The 24,393-nt window shown below is 36.3% G+C and overlaps 1 protein-coding gene across 1 annotated transcript; it reads right to left on the bottom strand.

The window, feature by feature from the left end:
- Positions 1 to 4,122: 4,122 nt before the first annotated feature.
- CCDC172 (coiled-coil domain containing 172) lies at positions 4,123 to 22,080 on the bottom strand. The gene is made up of 8 exons (XM_077784489.1): positions 22,002 to 22,080; positions 21,728 to 21,813; positions 18,589 to 18,705; positions 17,090 to 17,255; positions 15,191 to 15,292; positions 14,390 to 14,492; positions 4,997 to 5,084; positions 4,123 to 4,155 (listed from the first exon to the last, which is right to left on the bottom strand). Exons 1-8 carry the CDS (start codon positions 22,078 to 22,080, stop codon positions 4,123 to 4,125), a joined length of 774 nt encoding a protein of 257 aa, XP_077640615.1.
- Positions 22,081 to 24,393: the final 2,313 nt, after the last annotated feature.

Below are 24,393 nucleotides of genomic sequence, written 5' to 3'. Positions count from 1 at the left end.
TATCAGGAGGGTGACTGTAAATGTCTGGATGTGCCTTGAGTTTGGCCCTTCAGAGAATGGGAGCTGGCAATGTCCCCTCCTTGGGACCCAGAGTCTGTAAGTGTTTTTGACAGTTTGGGCTTTAGGAGCTTTACTTGTGAGCCAGGTGAAAACTGTCCTTCTGCAGAAGAAGGTATTAGTAAATATAATTGTTTTTCAGCCTAGAATACAGATGCTTTGCTATACAAAAGGCTACTAAGAGCAGCCTGGTGTAGAATATTAAAAAATGCATCTAGAAACTTGATAAACTCAGCCCCAAAAATTCACCAACTGAACAAGCAAATAATTGCAAAAGCCATTTGGATAGGGGGCTGACAAATCCTAAGCAGAAACATAAAAATGATGGGAGTTGGGAAGGTGGGGCTATCACTACAGTGTGTAAGCACTACTCATCAGCTGCAATCAATACAAGAAATAGAGCTACTACTTGCTTAGCTACTCTATTGACAAGCAAGAGGTAAGTCATTAGACATTGAATCCATTGATCTGTCTGATTGAATCATTGATCTGTTACCCAGTTACTCCACTGCAGTGCCACATTTCACCTCAGAGAACTGGAACTATTTTGCTGGTCCTCTTTAGCCAGTATCTGTTTATTGCATTGTCATCCTTGAAAATGGGTGTGTAGCACACATGCTAAGCCTGTTACCTTTTTCATGGAAATCACCTGAGGATTTTTTATAAGGCCCCTATCTCTTTCTCCAGCTCAGTCAGTGGTAAAATACTTTCTTGGGTTACACAGCAGTATCAAACAGAAGATGACTTGTGGTGAGGCAGCTGATTCGCTCTGCACCTGAGCTTAGCTGAGTTGGGTTGAGGTTAAACATGGACCAGCATGACAATATAGAGGGATACCCACAGTTTTATCCAAAATCACTCTGGTGGATGCTGTGATATCAGAGCAGAAAGTGCCTGAACAGGTCCACACAGATCTTGATGTCTAATTTTTTTTTAGATTAGTCAACTGCCAAGCTGTCAAGCTCAAATCAGGCAACCAGCCCTGTAGCTGCAGACTGTCACTTCCCTCTGTGACTGAGGACCCCATAGCTGGGTCAGCTGAAGAAGGATATGGGACCTCAGTTGATGTATTTTCTCCGTGTCATACAAAGGAAATTTTTCTCACTTCTCATTCTGTCATTCAGTTACAGATACTGTTTTTTATGAGTTTTTTTCCTTGCTGTTCTTCATTTTATGACATTAATTTGGCACTATCAGCAGCTCAATCATATTAATGTCAACCAATTAGAGATAATTTGTGTGGGCACTGTTACATTAGCTAACTGTAATTTCATTCTGTGGTCAGGTATTGTAGTGGTTTTCCTGTTAGTCTTTGAAATGTTCGTAATAATGAATAAAGTAACATGAAATTGTGATAGCTTAAATAATTCTTCAATAAGATACAAAATAATTGCATTTTAATTCCTTCTATTTGCATGTTTTTTTTCCCACCCTCATTGTAGGTGTTCCTTGCTTTAAGAATAGCTTCACTTCTGGAGAAATAACATTAGGTCATGGGGGCAGTTTTTACACAGTTAAGCCATATGGTTTGTCTTCTGTGTCCTGGCCTAAAAAGGGACAACTACACTCATAAAATATGCAACGTGCACTTAAAAAGATATTTTTATTATGTCATCTCTGAAAGAATTCATTTATTCATAATAAAAGTCTGTGTGTTTTCATGGCAACCTGGCAATTCTTTTTTTTTTCTATTAAGCATAAAAAAAAGATTTGGTTCTTTCGCATTCATTATTTAAAAGATTACTCATACTCAGTTTGACAATTAAAAAAAATCCACAGAACACAAATTTTTACTAATTTTTTAGTTAGTCTTAAAACCAGAATTACTGTAGTTGTCCAAAATTACATTACTCCTAACACAGTGGTGACAAATGTATTTTTATACTTAGAAAAATTAGTATGTCTTACATTCACCTTGCAATGACTGGGTTAGTCTGGCATACTTTTTTCCAGAGCTGTTGAGGGATTTGTTTAGCCCAATAGGATTTGTATTGATTTCTGTTTCACTTTTCTTTTTTTTGGTGATCTTTATTCTTGGGTTTTTTCTTATATTGATTCTGAAAGCTTCAGCCATTCGGGTTATTACAAATGTGGCTATATTTATGCTGTAATCCTACTACAATAACCAAGAAGTCAGACTTTCACAGCCTTTCATGCACATATGCCTAACATAAAAAGATGCACACACACAAAAACCTGAACTTTCAATTGGTTTGCTGGAATTTGAAGCCTCTGAAAAGAACTTACCATACATTTTTTTTCTACAGATTATTTTTTTCAGGTGATACAGGGCCATTACAGGGACTATAGTATTAATTGGTAGTTATTGGCTACTATTTCTCATTCCACTTAGACCAAAATTTCAAATATACATTTGAGGTAAGCCAGTAAGCTCTGGTTTATGTCCTACCTGAATATTTAATCTATATGGACCAAAGAGCTGTATAAATATGAGACCATTTCAAAAGAAATCCAAGGATTTTCATAAATAAAAGCAACTATAAATAGACAAGCACAAAATTTAAAAAGAATCTTTCCTGGTTTACTGTCAAATACACTCAACATAAGCAAGTTTCCTTAAATGAAGAAAAAATTATCAAGGTAAACTCAGCCATTCTAGCAAATCCCATATTTATGTTTCATCCATTAAACTCAGAAATAGCACTGCTTTAGCTGCCTGTTTATGTTTCGATATGTAACTGTATTATTTGATCAAAACCCACAAGCAGCAGTTGCCTAACTCTAGAAGTCAGATGGTCCCATAGAAGCCTGTGGGACTAAGTTATTTAAAATCAAGCAATCCTATGAGGATCTCTCTTAGGGAAGAGACCAAAAAAAAACGTCTTATAGGCATGTCAGCTTCAACAGCACTGGTTATTAAGAATGATAATTCCAACCACTTGGAATTATGCTAGCTAACCCAGTGGATCAGAAGACCCTTTGATACCAGTGCTGCAGAGCAAACCTTGCCAAACTTCAAACTGCAGCTGTATCCCAAGAGGAAAAACTTTCTCCATCTAAGGCAGATTTTGGTCAGCTTCCAAAAGTGATTTATTCCTCCCTTCTTAATAAAACATCTTTTTCAGTTTTATGGGTGACAGACACTCACTGTAGCTTGGAGGGCTCAGGGTGTAGAAAAACTAGCAAAGAGCAATTATCCATCCCAGCCCCAGGTGGGAAGCACTGAAAAGTACTTGCACATGCAGTGGATGTGAAGAGACCGTGGCCACAGAGAGGACTGAGGCTGAGCAGAGTGAATGCTCTTACATGGTTTTACTGTAAGCACCTGAATGATAAAGTCAGTTCCCACTGCGGGGCTGGGAATGTTCTTACAGATACACATCCTACATGCTGGGGTGATTAGGGATTCTGATTTAACCAAAATTCTGCACCAACCCTCTAGGAATGTGGATATTTCATTTAGCATAAGGTTTTATCTGCTCTCAAGTGCTGAAGCACCCAGTATTTTGTGAGTTGTGGGAGAGGGAGAAAAGATTTATTTTGTGTTATCATAGGCAAGTGCTAAGTAAGACTAAGACTGGCTTACCACCACTAGAGGCACCTAGAGCTCAGTAGATCTGCAAACTTTTCTGGACTGTCAAGCTGTGTTGCTAGAGCTGAGCTATTTCAGGGAGTTCATTACATGGTTGAGGAATAAATGAAATAGTCACAGCTCCTGTTAAGAGTTATTGATGGTAATAGCAGTCTTCCTCTCAGATAAGACCATGTCACTACCTTTAAAATAGAAGACCATCCATGTGAAAAATAGTACATAAAGAATAGAGCTATTAATGTAGGAACTGAACCTTATGTGTAGTTTACCAGGTACTGTGATCCATGGGCCACAAAGAGGAACATATAGAGAGACAGCTGTTGAAGATAAAACACAAACCTCCCCTCATTTTTAAATAAATCAAATTTTATTTTAATGAAGAGTAAAGGCAGATACAAAGTGTGAATTAACCAAACAGAAAACAGAAGAAAATCTGATAGAACTGAAGTAAAACAGTTTAAAAATTCTCAGACTTGCTTCTATAACACTCCATGTTATATGCCACATATTATTCATTTCCCTGAAGACTTCTTTTGTGCTAAATTCTGGAAAAGAGAATGGAATTGTAGTAAATGAAATATTATAAGCATAGCATGTTTTAACAGAGAAAGTTTTAAACATTGAGCTATTTTGTTTTTCTTTCTGAAAAAAAATGAAAAAAATTAACAAAGTACAAGTAAGTTACATTACTTCAACAGAAACTTGAAACTGATTATAGGCCTGAGTAATGTAGATTCCTCAGGACTGTCATTCTGCTTGATGGTAGTGGCAGCTGTGTCTTTGTACAGATCAATCAGGGGCTCTAAAATGAACTTTTAAAACCTCTTTGTTTCCCAAAATGGACTTCAAAATTTTTTTTCTCTTTGTATTGTGACACAAACTGACAATCAAGAAACTTGAAGTTAGGACTGGCATTCAGAGAAAAACATGTTTTAGTAAGTTTTTGTAAGGAATTTGTGAGTGGACAAAATAAAATACTAGATGAAAGGATGTTATTATCATCTTATTTCTCCATACTCCCATCTTCCATTTAACTGGCAGCAGGAGGTAAAGGTTAATTTAGCTCCTAAATGCATAATCTTTTGCAGCTTTCAATAAACTAGCAATTTATATAAGTCCCCCCCACCCCACAATACATCTTTCTTCTGCTGAAAGCATATCTTTAAATTCGTCTTTGTGCTTTCCTTTTCTGTAGAAATTATATTCCTGGAAATTTGGAAATAAGCTGAAACAAATGAATATTGGTAAGTGTCTGCATCAAGAGGCTAACTAGGCATGTGCATAGTATAAAAAACTGCTTATCTAAAACCACTGCAAATCATCCTAAAGGACACCTCTAAAACTAAAATTATCAAACACTTAAAATATATAATGAAAATGGCATACCATTTGCAGAATTTCAATTTCTGTTTGAAGAGTCTCACAGACACTTTCCCAATTATCATCTTTGCATTTTTCCAACTCTTTCTTAAGTCTGTGTCCAAAAGCAAATAAATTTTCAGGTCAGAGAACTGTTGCTGGGTAACTTTTTTTTTCAGCTTTGGTCCCAATTCTCAATTTGACTTGTGTGAGAAAAGCCTCATTGATCTATTTTCCTGGTTAGGATTTAAGTTTGCTAGTTAGACAAATTTCTGGAATCTGTTGTTTCCATGAACTGTGAAAGATATATGGCATCATTTTCCTTATTTAAACATGTGAATTGGAATGGTGATACTTAGAAAGTAACATAAATTGCTGTTCTTATTTCTCCTGGGTATCTGCTTGTGGCCTCTGCTGGAGACAGAATGTTGGATAGATGGGTGCTCTGCTTTCCCTGGGCCAGCATTGTTCCAAAACCCTCCACAAACTCCACAGCTTTTTGCTCCTCTTCTCTCCACACTTTTCCCACTATTCCTCAGCACTTACTGTTTCCCAGTACTCCCAGCCAGGAGTTCTCAAATTTTTCTACCATAAGGATTACTTTTAATATAGATATTTCTTCATTCAGAAAGTCCTGCTCAAAAGAGATACCTCAGCTCTGCACATCAGTGACTGTAGTGGTTTAAATTATTACTTGGTAGGCCCAGAGAAATCTCTGGCAGAGCTTTCAGTAGTCTGATAAATACAAGGTGATGAGATTATACTGGGTCTTTTCATGGCTGTCAGAAGAAAAGCAAAATGACAGAGATAAAGTTGTTTACCCTTAATACAGTTTCAGGAAACAATCTGAATGTTCTGGAACATACAGACTGAAAATATTCTGCTTGTCATTAAATAGCCAAACCAATGCATTAAAGCAGGACTCTTTTTCTTCTGAAGTTGAAACAGAAGGTAGCAACTATTTTTGTTTTTATATATTATAATAGACAATAAATTATTTGACCTTATAGAGATGATGTACCTCTTTAGCTGTCCTAGTGAAAAGAGAGTTGGTTTTCTACACTGAAATGGCTTTATTAAAATTGTACCTTTAAGTAGAGGAATAGCTTAGTCAGTGTGCAGCTTTAGAACAACAGATTAAGACTAGATGTTAATTTTGCTGTTCCTGTGGAAAATGCAAATATCTTACCATCAATACGGAAAAAGTATGAGCTCTATATGCTTGTATTATAAAGCAGTAAATGTCCTTTCTTTCAGAAATATTTCTCATAATACAAGAATCAAAAGGAGAATTTTGACTGTGCTTCAAGAAATGAAATTTTCATTGCACTGTAGTACATTGTTAGTTTTCAGTCCATTTCATTGAGAGAAGTTCACTTCAAGGTCTAGGATCAGCTTGTGATCTTGATTAAATCTGCTTAACTTCATTGCCCTGTCTGCATTTTTCTCTCTGTGTTCTCTGCTAGTGTGATATTAGAACCCTAATTTGCTTGAGACAAACAAAAGCCCTACTCAGTTTAATTTACTTTAGGAAAAGACAGAGCATGCTAGTCTTAGAGAAAATGCCCTCCCATTGTCTTTCACACTGTAAAACTGATGCACAGCCTGTTTGCCACTTGTTAGCTCGGAATTATACCAGTCCATGCTAGGTTCACATTAGGGATAGAACAAGAAGAAGATAGGCAGTAGGAGTTGCTTATTTGTGTCTTGGGATTGTGAATTAATTTGTTGATGATGTACTTTGAAACTAACATTTTGAGTATGGATTTAAAATTTTATTTCAAATATTTTATAAGACTTGTAATGGTAGTGACAGCACAATTCCTCACGTAGCATCAGGTAGTGGTGATACAAGACATTCATTCAAATGTGGTGTTTAATTCTTACATTAATCAATTGATTCTGCTTTCAGGTCTTCCTTCTTTCTTATTTAGAAGCTAGATAATTACAGTATGTGCCAGGAATAATATACTCACAAAATAAGAGCTGTCTGTTAGGTTACAGTCTACAAAATTAATGCATTGGAGATGCCTGAGTTACTGAATAAATGATGAAGTTTTACCAGAAGGAATGTGAGACAATGGAACTATTAAAAAAAAATGTTTAACCTGAAAGCAGATTCAGTTTTTTCATTTTACATTTAAGATAAGCAGGATATTCATATTCATCTTTCCAGTATCAGATTGAATGTGCAAACCAATTATTCATGAAACTACACTGTCTCGATAGAAGGCAGGTTTTCTGTCACCTTTGAAAATGGAAGAAGATGTAACTTTTGCTAGAACAAGGATTAATTTGACAATTATGCCCTTTTTATGACTATGAAAAAAGGCAGATCTCTTAGGAAAAATAATCTGAAAAATCACATTAGCATTTGGCTCCCCATGTCCTTTAGTTTTGTTTTATTTTTAGCATTTTGTTCTCCTTGCTGACAATAATATATAGCTTTAAAATAAGTCATTGCAGTGGACTAACAGTGTCTTGGCAAGTTACAGTATCACAGGCCCTAATGAACAGCTGGAGCTGAAATGCCACATTTGCAACAGCTAAACCTAGCCTTAAATCAAGTAGGTGGGAAAACAACATCAGCATTTTTTGGATGCTGTCTTGTCCTAGACTGAGCTCTGCTATCAATGACCCATTTTCCATTAGTCTTGAATGCTAGAAGTGACAGAGATGAAGAAGGAGGAGATCACTGAAGATGATTGATTCTGCAGCTCTGAAATGAGCCCAGCTATTAAATGTCATTGGCATTTGTGGTTGATACACATTCTTCTTGAATTTCAGCTCTATATGCACGTGGCAAGGAGGAAAAATAATTTGAAATCAATACATGCTGGTATTATAAATTGAACTATGAAGAAAATAATGTTATTGTCAAACAGGTCTCTCTGCAAATCATCCATAGATTCAAATTACTGGATCAAAACTTTAGTATCCAAAACTTGCATTCCAAGAATAATTTTACATTAGGTCTTAAAGGAGAAATAATTTCTTTAGAAGGTAGGGTTAATATGTGATTTTAGAGTATTTTTTTTTCTAGTGGGGCTGAAAGACCCTACTTAATTGCTGTTGGAATTGCAGAAGGAGCAGACTGTCTCTTAGTTATGTTTAGCTGACACAAGTACAAAGTCTTTTCCTTATTCTCCTTTTTGTCTTTGCCTTGTTTATGACCACCATTTTACTTTTTAATCATAAATTGGAGGGAAAACATTGTGGTGTGTTATAAAACAGAATTGCGTGACACTAATATACAGGGTATAGAATGCATGGTACAAAATGAAATTCCTTAAGAAGCTATATATAATTTGAGAGTACATATCTTGATTTTCTGGGATTTCATCATGAATATCAGGACATACATTTATTAATATTTTAAGACTTTATTGGGACCGAAGAAAAGTATTGAAGACTTTAGTTTGTCTCAAGCTCAAGTAGAGATCAGACATTGAAGTAATTCTTAGGGATTAACACTGGAATTACATTACTGTGTATGTTTCTACAATGAGAGCAAGATTTTGCTGGTATTTACAATTTGCTGACACTACCCAACAGAATATGCTATTGATACAGTTGGAGAAGTCAATAAATTTCAGACTATTATCAATTGATTAAGGAAGAGAAAAAACAAGTCCTAAATGGAATATAGTATCCCGAAATATAAAGTCAAGTACTTGAGTTACACAATTAAATATAAAAGTCTGTGCTTGATGGAGCAGAAGGACAATAAAATTAAACAACTGATCTAATAGTAATCATAAAGTCTAGCAAGAAGATGAAGCATGAACAGTAAGAAGGTACTAGACAACATAACAATGGAAATCAAGTGCAAATGAAAGGAAATTTAACTATTTTAAGTAAAATAAGAAATTTTCTGCTTTTGCTGTCCCGGATAAAATGTTAAATGTAAAATATATAGTTACCATTGATTAAAGCTTGCATTTTGTGAATGCTGTCAGGCACCTATTCATAAGCGTAGTTAGAGGTCTTGAAAAGTGTGGTGGTATTTTCCAAACACATAAAACATCACAAGACATATTTAAAGAATATATAATAGATGAATAAACATGGAAAGGTTAAGGCACACTAAATTGCACATTTAGAATGAGATTTGCTTTTGTGCAGACAACAAACCAAAGCTGGGTAGATTATTTTTCATTGGAACTGTAAGAATGAGTTACATAGGAAAGAAAAAATACACAAACATGGATGTGAGATGTGAAATGAAATGTGTTTCTAGAGGTCAATAAGATTCCTATTGAAAGACACGGAAAGTAAATAGGGGTCAATGGTTCTTCCAGTTCAATTATCTTGATTTTTCTATTGAACAGAGAAAATTAGATCTTAATCTGGATATATTAGTAGGGCTGATCTATTGCTGAAGTTACTATCTCTGTTATGTACTTCTTTCTTCATGTGTATAATACACTCAGAGCTAAAAAGGATTTAGAATTGTCCTTGTTTCATTCTGCTTTATGGGCTCTCCATGCTCTGCTCAACTTCCAGGTTGAATGAATCTTTTTTGATAAGTAGGTGAGAGATATGTACAAAGTATTTTTACACCCTCCTGGTGTTTTTTTGGAAATATCTCTTTCTTTTATCTCACCCAGAGCTATATTTTGTTTTGATGTTTATAGCTGTATTTTGTACACTGTCTGTATTTTGTACACACTATGCTCAGACCTCTCTGCTTCCAGGTACCTGTTCTTGAAGTCCCTAATTGTGTGCAAGTAGATAAACTTACACTGTATACATCATATTCCTTCTCTTTTTAGTGACCCTTCTGCTAGGTGTAGAGTTTAATTATTTAAGATAATGTTGTCTTGAAACACTTTCTATTCTAAAGTCATTAATTAAAACATTAAGCAAGACCAACTGTGATTGTTGTTACCTTAGAGTTCCAGAATTTTAAATTGCTGACCTATGACTGTTCTTACTATTACACATTTCTTTACTTACTTTTTAAAGTATGTCTTCCCTAGGATAACAAGTATTTTTCCATGTGGGATAGCATCAAATACTTTATTAATATATAGATGGATGCTATTGGAAATTTCTTTGTCTAACCTATCTGTTGCCTTATCAAAGAAAGGTATCATTAGTCAGATTTGATCTGCTTTTTGTAAATCCATTCTGCAATTCATAATGGAAAGCTATTTTAACATAATTCAAGCTATAATAGTTCCACTAGGCACTGCTATTAAAAAGAAAAGCTCAAAAAATCAATGAGGAGATTGCCATTGAAAAACTCATTTTGAACCACATATATTACTCCAGAGACTGATATTTTCTGATTATAAAATTTAACATAAATTAAATAGCAAAAAAAAATATTTAACCCACCAGAAGAATTCATGGAGTGTAGGCAGTCTGTTGATTGCATGGACAATTTGTTGAGCTCTTAAGAATATATTTCCTGTATGATTTGTATGAAAGAAAAAATTACTTCTTCCTTCCTAAATTTGGTAATAGGGTTTCTTTTTCTGAATTATGAAGAATAAGAAGGAATACTATATTTTTAGGATTTAGACATGTCTACAAAGCGGTGAACTATTTACAAAGTAAGCAGATTTCATGCATTTCTTTTCTGCTACTTATTTTCTGAAGTAGAAGAGAAATTCATGTTTCAAATAAGCAGTTTATCCTTATTCTACTTTTTAAATAGGTTGAAAGATATCTATTTTAGGTAGAAATGCTCTGGTTTTAGTCTAAATGAACTTCAACTAAAATTTTTTCTAGGCTGTTTTACTTAAGGCAACACAAAAATTTAAAATTAAAATGTGAAAGAATAAATAATTAATACAGTAATTACAATGAATATAACAGTGAAATGCCATAGTTAGGAATTTACTGATATCAGTTAGTGTCTGTTTGACTCCTGCATGTTCCACTTAAGTGATGTTACTTGCTATCTGCCAGGGAAATGGGACTCCAGAGAGCTGATGCCAAAGTTCTTTCCTGCTGTTTTGTAGTTTGAGGATGGCATTGGCAGAGCAGATGATTAAAACAAGGCTTTTGATCTTAATTGCAGCTCTCTTTAGGGAAAAAACCAAAAACCTAAACCCCCAAAAAACCTAAACAAACAATCAAGCCCTATTTTCTTAAAAATTTTCCTGAATTATACACCTGTATCATGAGACTTTTATTTTCCAAGGTGCCTGCTAATTGCATCTGTGCTTAACATTCCAATTCTGGTTGGATTTTTTTCTGCATCCAGTGTGGATCAGGACAAGCCTCTACAGCATCTCCAACAGCTGCTGGAATTACTGGTGTGTGCTTCTCATGACCCTTTAAAATTCTTTGATGGATTTCAGAGAAATTTTATGAAACTGCAGACGTGGTATGGGGCATTTTTCTCAGATCAAAGATGAATTGCTGTAATTTGAATTAGCTGGCTACGCTGTTCAGCTGAAATGCAATTTTCTTTTAGATATATACTTAATTGCAATGAAGATTCTTGCCTTGCCAGCTACTTTTGATATTGATTTTTAAGCTGGGACTAGGGATGTGATACAGTAACAGACTTGCAGGGTGATTTGGGAGCTACATATATCAGGTTATTGATGCTGACTGTCTCTCATGTTTGTTCTAAGGAAGCATCAAAAAAAAAAAGGTATTTTTACCACTTAGAGTGGTGTGGTTTCCAGCTCTGTAAAAAATCAGATTTTGTTCTATTTTTTCCTATGCTATATCATAGGAAAAAAGAGTATATTTCTGACCCACATTACATGTGTCAAAATATTATCATCTTCAGGTGTAATAAAAATGATTGTCAGTGAAAACTAGAATTTTATTCTTGCAATAAACTCTGTATGGTGATAAAAAACCTGATTTTGTTAGGCTAAAAAGAGTAGTTTTTCAGATATAGAAGGTTCAAAACCATTGATTTTTACATGACCAAAATTGACTCCTATTAAGATATACACAAGTATATGAGTGTATCTTGAGAAGGAGAACCTTCAAGGATGAAAACTATGCAACCTCTCTGAGCAAGCTGTGCCTCCTCATGATAAGAATGCTTTTTCCTTAAATTCACTCCAAATCCTCTTGTTTCAACTTCCACTTTATGCCTTTTGTTCTCTTGCTGTGCAGCACTGTGCAGATTCTGGCTCCATCCTCTTGATGATACAGAGGTAGCAGAGAGTAGTCAGATACCCTCCAGGGGACTATTTATATACTGCACAATTTACAGTGTCTAATACTTTAAATCCCCTTTTATTCTTTTAATTCAGTAGTTCAAACCAAGAAGTGATGAGTAGGCTTTGTTAAATTGGGAAAAAAAAAAAAAAAGCCCCAAACAACTGCTAGAGTTGTATGAGTCTGATAAAGTTGGGGTGGTTGTAAAGAGCCCAGCAGTGACATAGAGAAGCAGACAAATGAGGATTGTCTGCTTGGCTCCACTGAAAAGCAGAATCTCTTAGTGCTGACATGGAAATACAGCAGCACAATTCTATTGCTTCTGGCATCTGAGTTAACTTTTTCAGAGCTATCTCTCTCTGTGAAGCATTGAGCTTTTCTGATCAAAAGCAAGTGCAAGATAAAAATATGATTAGGCAAATCTGTCTTAAACTTTTTCCAGTATCTGAGATGAAAAAAAAGTTTCAATTTTAAGAAAATGTGTTGAGTATATTACTAGACTTCAAGAAGGGCTTGCATTTTGTGATAGCAGTAATAGCATAGGAGCACTTTATATTTTGCACTACATGCAATTATCAAATAATGTTAGCTTATCTTGACCATAAAAGGAGGCATTTCATGAAATAAGAAAATCTCATCATCCTTCTTGCCTTGGTTGTAAATGACACTCGCTGATTTTGCAGTTAATAGAGTTTAATATGTTTTAACCAGTTTTTCACTCAGAGAAAACCAAACTGTCATTCTGAAGAGCTGGGAGTTAATTTCACTGCCTAGAAGGACACATATGGATTTGATTGATCCTCAGGATCTCAGTGGCAGAGCTGGGGATTAAAAGTATGATAATGTAGGCTACTTCTGTACCTTCCACACAGGAAACCTACTATAGAAAACGAATTACACAAATTTGGATATTCAGTGGCATCATGGCAGTAAACTATTCCAAGGGAAGTATGTTATTTGGAAGGAAGCTGACAGCCTCGTGTATCACCAACCCCAATATATCATGATTGAATGAATAATGGAAAGGAGTGAAATATAATGTGCTGTCCTGGAGAATCGTTACTGTTATTATTATTTACACTGTGTCTTCTATGTATATGTTGAATGCAAATTTTTTGCTACTGTATGCAGGATTGTGAGCTAATTAATTTTTATGCTGAGGGGATTTTGGCCATGTCTCAACACTGTGTAAGAGGTTGAAGAGAGTTAGTAATAGGGCTGATATATCATTTTCTTTCAAAAACCGATATTCAGCAAAAAATGGGTCATTACCAAATCGTCTTTCAGAAAATTGCTCAGGGTTCTTTGCAAAGTTATAACTTTCCATTGAAAGTTTTCAGATTAAAAAAATTCCCATTATATTTATTTATTTTTGTCAAAAGCTTATTGATATATAGGAAAAAACCCTCTGGTGGTATTATAAATTGTGTTTTCCTCAATTTCTGTTAGAGAATCTTTTGGTCTAGCTTTAAAAGGAGTTCCTTTGCATTGTCTGTTAATTATTTTTAAATATTCCCAGTCACTTTCATCTGGCCCATCATAAAATAGCAAAAAGGTAGTCAATTATGTGATATAGGGCTTTCTGCATTCAGAGATTTAAAAAAAAAAAAAAAAAACAACCCTTACATTATTTTCTGTGAAGTGAAAACCTAATGTGTCACTTAAACAAACTGACAAGAAACAAACTGTCACCACTCAGATCCTGAGAAGAAAACTTCACTATTAAGGGAGGCTGTGCAAGGTCTTTTCTGTCTTAGTTAAATCTTCAATTTTTTTTTTTTAACCAGCTTAATTAGAAGGCAAACTAGAACTGAGAGCAGAGATCATAGAGAAAACAAATTTGCATTTGGTTGCTCCAATGGAGACCCAGCTAACCAAGGAGGCTACTGTGGCCAGCCCAGTGCATTGCAATGGACTCTGCCCAGCCAGGCAGCAGAAATAAGTTTAGCACTGGGCAGTTTGTCAGTGCTTTGTGCACCAGCACCACTTTTACAAGAGCTCAGGAACTGATTCTCCACCCAGGCAGCAGCAGTTTGCTCTTCCTTTGGGTTTGACTGACACCCCTGCAAACCCTTGCAGTTTTGAGTTCATTGGGGTGTGTATGTGAGGGTGAAATGCTGGAATCAACAACAGGACTTGGGGCTATCTAATAAAAAATGAACAGTTCTGCCGATTTCAGAAGGAATGTTGTATATGAAAGATAAAATAGTCATTGTTACCAGGACTAGACTGCAGTTACACTCCTAAAATTAAATTAAGTACTAATTAACATGAGGCTTTTACCTTAAACATTCAGGATCGGTCTGAGGTTTTTCAGTAACTTGGAGTTTTTCTGCTTCTAAATTCTTCGTCATTCTTTCTGTTTCCCTGATTACTTTCTCAAGGTCTAAACATGAAATCAGAATTACCCTATAGATATATATTAATCATCCATATCCTAGGACCTTCTACATATTCTAAATTTATATTTTCTAATATTTCTTCATGAAATTCTTTGATGGGTTAAGGCATCTAAAAAAGAAATTTATTTTATTATTATTGTAATTGCATATTGCAATCTAGAAAATTTCATTCATTTTCCCAAACAATTTAGGATCATATTTACTGCTTTTCTTAGCTCTTACTGTGACACTTACATAGAGGTAAAAGAAGATACTCAAACACTCATTTACATTATTTTATTTCAGATTTCAGAGTATTCTATATTGCTATGATCACCTTTGACACAGAGGATTTTAAACAGTATTTATGTTGATTTTAAGTTCCTTGAAACATTAAATATTAAATTCTACATTTAAGTATATGACTTACTGGCAAAAGCAAAACTTTCTTTGATATTTATGGCTCATGATTCAGCAGATCTCTGGACCTCAGTATCAATGACATTTAAATTAAATATCATTGAAATCCATAATATTTGTTATAAGCATGTTTAAAAATGATATATCAAATATTGTAAAAATAAATTAAAATATCGTTACTGTGATTCCTTTTGCTTGAGAAAAGAAAATTGACAACAAACATTTTTCAAAAGTGTTTGTCAAGCCAGAAATAATTATCACAAGAAATAGTAATCAGGCACACCTTTGAGCTCACTTTGGAGAGTAAATAAATCCTGCTTTAATTCATTCTTCTGCAGCTGGAGTGCATTTAACTGAACATTTTTATGTTCCATTGACTCCATTTCTAAGAAAAAATAATTTTAAAATTAAAATACATTGCAGTTTTAGCATTCATGATACAATCTTAAATATTCTTAACTACTTCTACCAATCTTCAGCTAGTCAAAAGAACCTTAAATATAAAACCAAAATAAACTAAAATAATTCATATATAACACAGTTCATAGGAAATTATGTCATATAATGTATTCATAGCTATGAAAGAAATATTTTTTTAATGCTATTGAGCCGTTCAGCATATTTTGTTGTCTGGGCATAAAAAGAATGTTTTGAATGTTTTGCTTTACAGTTAATTCAGGTATAAAAAAAGGAAGATGATTGAATAGGTGGAGAACAGACATATCTCATCAGGACTGAAAAAAACCCAACTTCTTAGTATTTTTGTTGTTATATAAATTTGAACCTTACTATTAGACAGCATCTGGAATTAATTGTGATTTTTTTTTGTACCAGTTGGAGGTCCTCACATAATTTTCTTGTTATGAGTTGCTTAAACTTTTCACTTCAGAGTTTTCACTGTGCCCAGGAGTGTAGCAAACAAAAAGACAGACAAGTTGTACCTCAAGAAAGATGCAATTAAAAGATGGAACTGAGATGGCAACTGAATTTGGAGAAGAATTTTGGTCACCTTTCAGGTACTTCTGATCATTTAACTGCCCAGTTCTGCTTGAATATGTAAAAATTAAATGCTAAAAGTAGCATTCAACACCAAATAGAGACTTTTCAGTTGTAGATTAGTATCTTAGCCACAGGAAATAAGAAAGAAGGTGCTACCAAGTGCAAACTCCAGCGGAAATGCTGGTTTGACCTTTTTTTGATAACCTTGGTAATGGTCACTCCTAATTGCTTTGGTAATGGAGTCTTGTAAAGCAGAGAGCTTCAGTTGTCCACTGTTCTTAGAAAGATTCTAAGCTGTCAGACAGACTCTCCTTTATTGTGCTTTACACTTGTTACTTTTTATTCAGTTCACTACAGGTATAGAGAATATATTTATTTCCTTTCTACAGCATACTTACACAATTTGAAGACCAATAGCCATCTTTCATCAGTGTTCTCCTTAATAGCTTAAATAGTCCCAATTCTTTCATTTTCCTCCTTCTCATGTGCTCCAGAACTCTGATCACTCTCACTGGTCCTATGTGGATTCTCTCCAGCTGGTCCACATTTTTTTTAAGTTTAAGATCAAAATGAGATGCACAACACTCCAGTTCAGAACTTAACTGCCCCAAATAGAATGAGGAATTATTTTCACGTGTTAGAGGTCAGAATTTTGTTTGTGTCTCAGTGTGGTGTTGGCATTTTGATGTCGTTGACTCATGTTCAGCCTGTGATCCATGACGACCCCGAATTCCTTGTGGAAGGACTGCCCTGCAGTGTGACCCTGAGAGATCCCACACTCTGTACCTTCACTGAAAATCAAGCTACACTGTGGCAGTAAAGAACCAATCCTACAGGACATCTGTGTATACAATTCTTTTGAAGCTAAGGAATTCTCAACCACAGGTGATTCTAAACCTAATCCGGTCTCTGTGTACGACTGTGAGCTCTGTGCTGGCTGAATTGGGATTTGCCTCTTTAGCTTGGCTCCTTCTCCTCACAATGCCCACATCAGAAAGGCTGAAGAGGACAGGGGACAGAAGAGCCTTTAATTAGGCTTGGTATGTCAGACCACACTCTTTCAGTTCAGTGCTAAAAGGAAGCTCCAGACAGTTGGGGAATGAAATTAAAATTACTGGTTTGCACAGCTGTATTTTTTCGGTTTGTGTTAATCCAAGATAAACTGGTTTAATATAAGACTTACCATTTTTCAACAGAGCTGCCTCATTCTCTAAATCATTTATTTCAGTCTTGACTTTCTTTTTAATATGAAGATCTCTATTACTTGTTAGTCCATATTCATTGTTAAACTCTGTTATTTCTCTGGTAAAATTATCTTCCTCTTCAGTAATTTTTTTCTTTGCATCTGCCTGAAAAAAAGAAAGGGAAGACTGAATGTTCAGGTGAAAAAAATGAAAGTCTTTGTTAAGCTAGGCAGATTGGGACACACTGTTGTTTTATATCCTTAAATTTGTAGTAGAAAAGTAAATAAACAAAAAATAAATCTAAAAGTAAAGAAAATATTTACTTTTTCTTATAGGAACATGAAAATAGGCTACCAATCTATCATTATGCCTGTTATTTTAAACATTTTTTCCCTGCAAAAATGAAGGGTCTATTCTTGCTAACAGAGCATTTAAAAAATCACTACATTATAATATAGACTTGAACAAGGAGATTTTCAGTTCAACTCTCATATTGAAATTAGAAAATTCTGTTTACAGTTACTAGCATAGTATAGCAGCTCTTTTTCTCTAGCTTGTTATTAAACTAAATAAAAGTGTTTAACCCTCTACAGAATGCAGATGTACTTTAACTCCCTTTACAACTACCAAGAATGCTATTGTTGACAGAAAATCACAATTCAATTTTCTGGGAAAAAATTTTCAAAAGAGTAAGGTTATATTAAATTTCTTCTAAGAAGCCTTAATTGATTGCTGAATTAAATAAAAGATAACATATATCAAACTTCACACATATACTGGGAATACTTTGGGTGATGCAGAACTAAAAAGATACCTGCCTAAAGATTTAGTACTGGTGATTTGTACTGAATGTTTGAAATTTAGCTCTGCTGGTTTAAAGGGCAAATATATATACAGAAAAGACTGCTCCTCTGTGGCATTTCTTCATATGTACAGATCCAAGAAGCCTCAACAAAGTAAGAGGAAGGCAATAGTCAAGTCAGAATCAGAGAACTGGAAAACTGGTAAGTAGCTACCTTTGAAGAGTGGTGAGGTGTGTCTGGCACCAAAGAGATTGTGTGTTATGTCAGGATTGCTAAACTGTCCACATTTGCTAAAATGTGGTGTGGGCCTCCCTGGGGTTTTCCTTTGATGATTTTCAATATATTTTACAGTGGATGAGGCAATCCAATTTAAGGTGAGGCTTCTGTAGCTTACTTTTACAAAGGAAATAATCTGTCAGAATTGGAGTTCACTCCTACAACAGCAAATATTAGAAAATGAAGTCAAGAATATAAAATCAACTTTGGAGATAAAATGCAGCAAACATTACCAGATCATGGTTTAAATGAAATGTGAGAATTTATCTAAGTTTACATTGTTACATATATTAATATAAAAAAAATGAAAACTTTTTGATTAAAACATTAGCTTTTCCAGATTTTCAAATTTTAAAACTGATTGCTCTTGTACAATAGAAAAGAGCTGTGTGATGTGAATATCACAGCTGGAAACATACCATGATTTTAAGAAGACTGGTTCTTTGATTAATAAGTTCAGCTTTTTGTTTTTCTAAGCTGTCTTCTTGTTTCTTCAGTATTTCTACATTGAACTGCTTTACAGACAGATGCTGAACCTTCCAAAAGGGAAAAAAAAAGTAAAGTTACTGTTTAATTGTTTCATATACTCTGAAATTGTACACAAGGATCTTGGTCCAGTTTAAAAAGAGTTGGCACAGCTGCTGGACTAACGAAAACATAACAGCTCCTTTTTTTTTTCCTCAGTAAATTTTCAGTATACTGCTAAGATTTTGAGAAGTCTCTCTTCTTTGAAAGACTCATTCATTTAGTGTTGTTCTATCATTATAAATTGGCATTTTAAAATCTGCTAGGTTTAGAAGAAATTTTTTCCAGAAAACATATTGACCACATGGGATCCTTTAGCCAACATAATCCACTGTCCTCCATGTCACTGTGTAAAGCTCATAATGAATCAAATGAGAAAATAGTATCAAAATAATATCAGGGGGACAGGGGTCCAGCATCCTGGTTTTGGCTGAATGGCTGTACAAGTCATGCACTCTGCAGTGCTGCTATGGAATGTGCAAAGGAGAGCAGGATATTTTTCTGAGCACAATTTCTGGAATTTTTAGCTGAGGAAGGATAATGGGAATTAGCTCACTGGTTATTGGTAGTTTGATCATAAACCCCCCAAGCCCTAAACCTCAATTTTGCACCTAGGTTTATTTAGAGATTTATTAATTTTAACAATTACTTTATCTGATAGGAGGGTATGCTGTTCAACCACTGCCTTTTCAAAATTTGCTGAAGACTTCTCATTTTTCTAGCACACCTACTGTATCATCATCTAACCAAAGTGCAGATATGTGTTGGGATAAACTAATAAACTATAATAATAACAAATAGGAAATAGCTAAGTGTTGTAGAGTCTTAAAGGAGGAGAATAATTTATTTGATGGAGTGTCAAGTTCTCTTGATTCAGAGCAATGACTAGGGGAAAGCAAAGCTAAGATTTGCCTACAGAGAGTAAAGGCACAGGGTAAGTATCAGGAATTAAATTGGACAGTCAGGCTGATACACAAGTGTTTGTGTGTGTAGAAGCAGAAAAGACCAAATAAGAGTGATATTACAGTGGTAAAAAATGAAAATATTTTGAAGATAAATAATGCACATGATTGTGGAGAGGGCACAGATGAAGTGCATTTGATCAAAATAGGAGGATAGTGGAATGAAATGCCCAAAGACTGCAATGTGAGTGTTTGAAAGGAAAGGACTAGATTTTTTTCCTCGTCCCTGATATGTCCAGCATGCTAAGTTTGCCAGTCAGAATTTATTTTACATGTTAATTCAAAGAAAGTAGGTGGTCTTACACCACTATATTTGTAATAACTAAAAATAGTTATTTGCACATAACTAGCTTCAGTCTAGTTTCTTCAAGTTGCCAAAATTCATCTATGCATTTGCAACCAATTCTTAAAAAAAGTCATTGAGGGACAAACAGAAAAGTGCTGTAATTTGGGTTCTAATTACATGCTACCTGGTTTTACAGAAGAGAGGGGAAAGCTGCATTTCCTAGGACTCTGATTGACCACAGGCAGTGTCTGTGAAATAGATGTCAAAAAACTTCTGAACTGTCTCATCATCTTGGTCAGGCATCAGGTGCTGAGAATGTATATGGTTGGATATGTGTGCTTGTAAAGAACTGCAGTTATTTGATGTGGGATAAATTGAACAGCATTATCTAATACTATTTGAATTACATGAACTATTCCACTTTTTCTGTATCATTTCCTATCTATAAATGAATCAACATCAGACTAGACAAGCAAGTAAAATGTATTTTCATGGACATCACTGAGAATGTCATTAATACTAGTCAGTAAAGCACATAAAATTTAATTAGATGTAGTTCTTCAGCTCTTCCATTAGTCATTTACAATAATGGCTTCACTCTCAGAACCTTCTGTACCTACCACATAAACCTTGATTATAAATCACAATGCATCAATAGCAAATTAGTAGTATAAACATAAAATTGTGATATTCGTAAATAAACTTATGAATAGGACTACTGAGGACTTCACCTAACAAGCAACATCCAGATATAATCTGTGTTGGATAAATAAGTTACTATTTTAAAGCACCTTTGGGCTCTGAGATTGTGGCATGCATAAATGTGAGTGTCTGAATAACTGCCTACATGATTATAGTGTCAATTTGCAACCAGTAAATATTTGTAAATAAGTTCTATTCTGATCTCAGCAATGTTGATGTATATATATTATATAGTCTGTTACAAAAGGCAGAAGAGACTGTTTTAGGAAGGATGAAAGTCATCCCCCAAACATTTATTTTCACAACTAGATGAGGCAATCTCCCAAAGGTTCTTGAAGTTGTTTATTTAAATTATAGGATCCAGCAGCTCTGACTTCAAAGGAGGCTCCACATGCTTTCCTGTTGTGAACACACATTCTGTCAGCACAGATACTTAAGAGCACAGGGGAGGGTATTTAGACTTCATTTTCAGACACAAGCAAATAGATTTTTAAATAATTCTCAACCACAGGTGTTGTTGATAACAAAACTCTGCAAAACCAGTGGCTTAATCTGAAAACACATTTGAAGTTTGATTAAATGGAAAGAGTATTAAAATCACTAAAAAGATTCAGAAACTTTCCTCTATCTTTGGCCTCCCTAGGAAAACACTTAAGGCTTGTAAGCCTTAACTGTAAGCTCACAGAAAGATCTTCAGCATATGACTTAAGATACTGTGAAATAAATATAGGGAATGTTTCCATGTATTTTCTGTGAAAGGCCATTAATAAATGGCACTGGGCAACCAAGGGATGGCTTCTGCACACTGGAGGAAAGTGCTGTAACAAGTTGTAAGACTGTTAAAATGGGGTCTGGCCCCAAAAGTCAGCCTGCCCTGAACACAGCCAGGGTGAGATCTGTGGGAGGAAGGATGTTGACAGACACATTTTTAATTCAGAAAGGCACAGTGCAGGTTTCCTCCATGCTGTGCTACTCAGCAGGTGAAGCACTTCCTCGAAAGTGCTTATTCCTGAAAGAATAGGTCGTATCTTTGTAAACACAACATATTTCATTATTATGTACACTATAAATATGCCTGCTCACCTTGGTCTCTAAGTTAATTTTTGCAGCGCTCAGCTCTTCTTTTATTTGGTTCATTTTTTCATAACTTCTATTTATGTCACATTTAGCTGCAAGACAACAAAAACCTGTAAGAGTATGTGCTCAGTTTGTAAACGTTGCATCCTTACAGAAAGGTGCTGGTGACCAGAACCAGCCATGCTGGCTCTGCCGAGCTTTCCCTGGCACCAGTCCCCTCAGGACACCTCTGTGGGACTCATCCTCCGGGAATGGCGAGGCCCCTCAGGATGGGGCTGACCTTGTTGGATGAAGCTCCTCTTCTCCCTCGCCTGCTTCTCCGTGAACTGAATTTGCTGGAACAAAGCGTTCAGGTTCATTCCTGCCTTCTGGTGGGGCTCTGTGGGCCGAGCTCTTGGTGAGGGCTCCGGGAGGGTCCCCACAGCCCTGCCCTCAGCCCTCAGCCCTCAGCCCCGGCCTCGGCTCTGGGGACACGGCTGAGGGACACGGATGAGGGACACGGATGAGGGGACACGGCTGAGGGACACGGCTGAGGGACACGGATGAGGGGAAATGGCTGAGGGGACACGGCTGAGGGACACGGATGAGGGATACGGATGAGGGACACGGATGAGGGGACACGGCTGAGGGACACGGATGAGGGATACGGATGAGGGACACGGATGAGGGACATGGATGAGGGACACGGCTGAGGGACACGGCTGAGGGACACAGCTGAGGGACACGGATGAGGGATACGGATGAGGGACACGGATGAGTGGACACAGATGAGGGGACATGGATGAGGGACACGGCTGAGGGACACGGCTGAGGGACACAGCTGAGGGACACGGATGAGGGATACGGATGAGGGACACGGATGAGGGACATGGATGAGTGGACACAGATGAGGGGACATGGATGAGGGACACGGCTGAGGGACACGGCTGAGGGACACAGCTGAGGGACACGGATGAGGGATACGGATGAGGGACACGGATGAGGGACATGGATGAGTGGACACAGATGAGAGGACAAGGCTGAGGGACACGGCTGAGGGACACGGCTGAGGGACACAGCTGAGGGACACGGATGAGGGACACGGCTGAGGGACACGGATGAGGGATACGGATGAGGGACACGGATGAGGGACATGGATGAGTGGACACAGATGAGGGGACAAGGCTGAGGGACACGGCTGAGGGGACAAGGCTGAGGGGACAAGGCTGAGGGGACACGGATGAGGGACACGGATGAGGGACACGGCTGAGGGGACACGGGGACAGAGAGGGAGGGGAGGGTTTGCCACCCTTTTTGCAGAAAGGATGGAAAGAGCAAGCCTCAAGCAGAGGGAAATGTGGGGGAGCCCACTGGGAATGGGAACACACAGGCAGCACGGTACGAGCAGAAGGTGTTTGGTAAGGAAAAAGTTGGCACTGAATCGTGTGAAACATGGGCACATCTGTCAAGCTGACTCAGGATCTGAGGGGTTTTGGTCAAACAACTCTGGCTTTTTAAATTCTCTAGGACCATGTTCTCCATACTGCTTTTCTGTCATTCAGAAGCTGTTTTTTCTCTACCGCTTCCTCTCTCTATGGAGTGACCACTGTTTTTTCTAAATGTTTCATCTGCTCAGATTTACTTATCTTTTGAAGACTGATGTCTAACCTGAGAAATTAAGGAAATAGTCTAAAAGCTGCTGTCACACAGGAGAACATGGTCAGGTTAACTCCATGGAACTTACAGTGATTAGACTCACCGTGAGTGTAAAATGGGCAGTGTTTCTGTTCCAGTTAGTCCCAGTAAGCAAAGATCACAACACAGCCTGTTTTATGCTCTTCTGGAGCATAATTGTGTAAAAATTTACAATGCTCTGAGTTCCTGCAAAGTTCTGGATTTTACATTACACCTGGAAATGTAAGTACCTGGTTGAAAATATAATTCACATTACACAATTTACTTTTACGTCTTGGAAAGGATTGACTACATTCCCTGTGGAGAATAACTATGTGAAGTTTGCCTATTTGCTGTGAGGCAGAAAAAGCCTGGAGGAATGAAACTTTATAGATTTCCAGCCTTTTTAACACTGAAAAATATTAGGATTATTGACAGTCTTGTGTTATAGTTTTCCTCAGAGGAGATACTGTCTTAGCATAGACTCCAGCAGCAAAGTTCAGAAATTAGAAAATCTTTGACCATCAAAAACCAAAACAATATACATGAGAGTACAAATATCTCATTAGTAAAAAACCTGTTCTAAGTTAGCAGAATACAATAGAATCCTGGAAAAATCTTATAGCATTTACTGCTTAAAAGGCACCATGTTACAGCTGGTAATGTGTTAGAAAATTATGTTTTTTAAAGGGAAGACATCACTCTAAGAAAGAAAACGTGGGTTCTGATGAAATTTAAAACCCTGAAACTAGCACATTATGTTGCAGGAAATGCAATTATTTTTTTTAAAATGGCACAAAGTGCAGCTGAGGGGGAAGAGTTCACCAAAGTGAATTTAGAAAATGTTTCAGAAGTGAAGCTTCCTACCCAAAGGCCAAAGGAAAAGCAGATGAGTCAAACGGGAACATTTGGTCATCGAGACAGTGATTTGTTACACAGGTCTGAAGAGTGAAACGTCATTTTACAAAATTCAAGAAAATGAACTGCTCTATGAGTGGATCAAGGAGAAAATAAAATGA

Source organism: Lonchura striata, chromosome 7 (assembly GCF_046129695.1).
Source record: "Lonchura striata isolate bLonStr1 chromosome 7, bLonStr1.mat, whole genome shotgun sequence".
Taxonomy (NCBI): domain Eukaryota; kingdom Metazoa; phylum Chordata; class Aves; order Passeriformes; family Estrildidae; genus Lonchura; species Lonchura striata.
This window is presented reverse-complemented; position numbering and strand designations above follow the sequence as displayed.

Excerpts from the sequence above, each read along its gene's own strand:
- CCDC172 (XM_077784489.1), bottom strand. The coding sequence starts at position 22,080 with ATGAACCTGAACGCTTTGTTCCAGCAAATTCAGTTCACGGAGAAGCAG. Across the intron at positions 14,493-15,190 it reads TCTCCAAAGTGAGCTCAAAG|ACCTTGAGAAAGTAATCAGG; the intron begins GTGTGCCTGATT and ends TTTCATGTTTAG. Across the intron at positions 4,156-4,996 it reads AAATTGAAATTCTGCAAATG|AATTTAGCACAAAAGAAGTC; the intron begins GTATGCCATTTT and ends TCTCTTTTCCAG.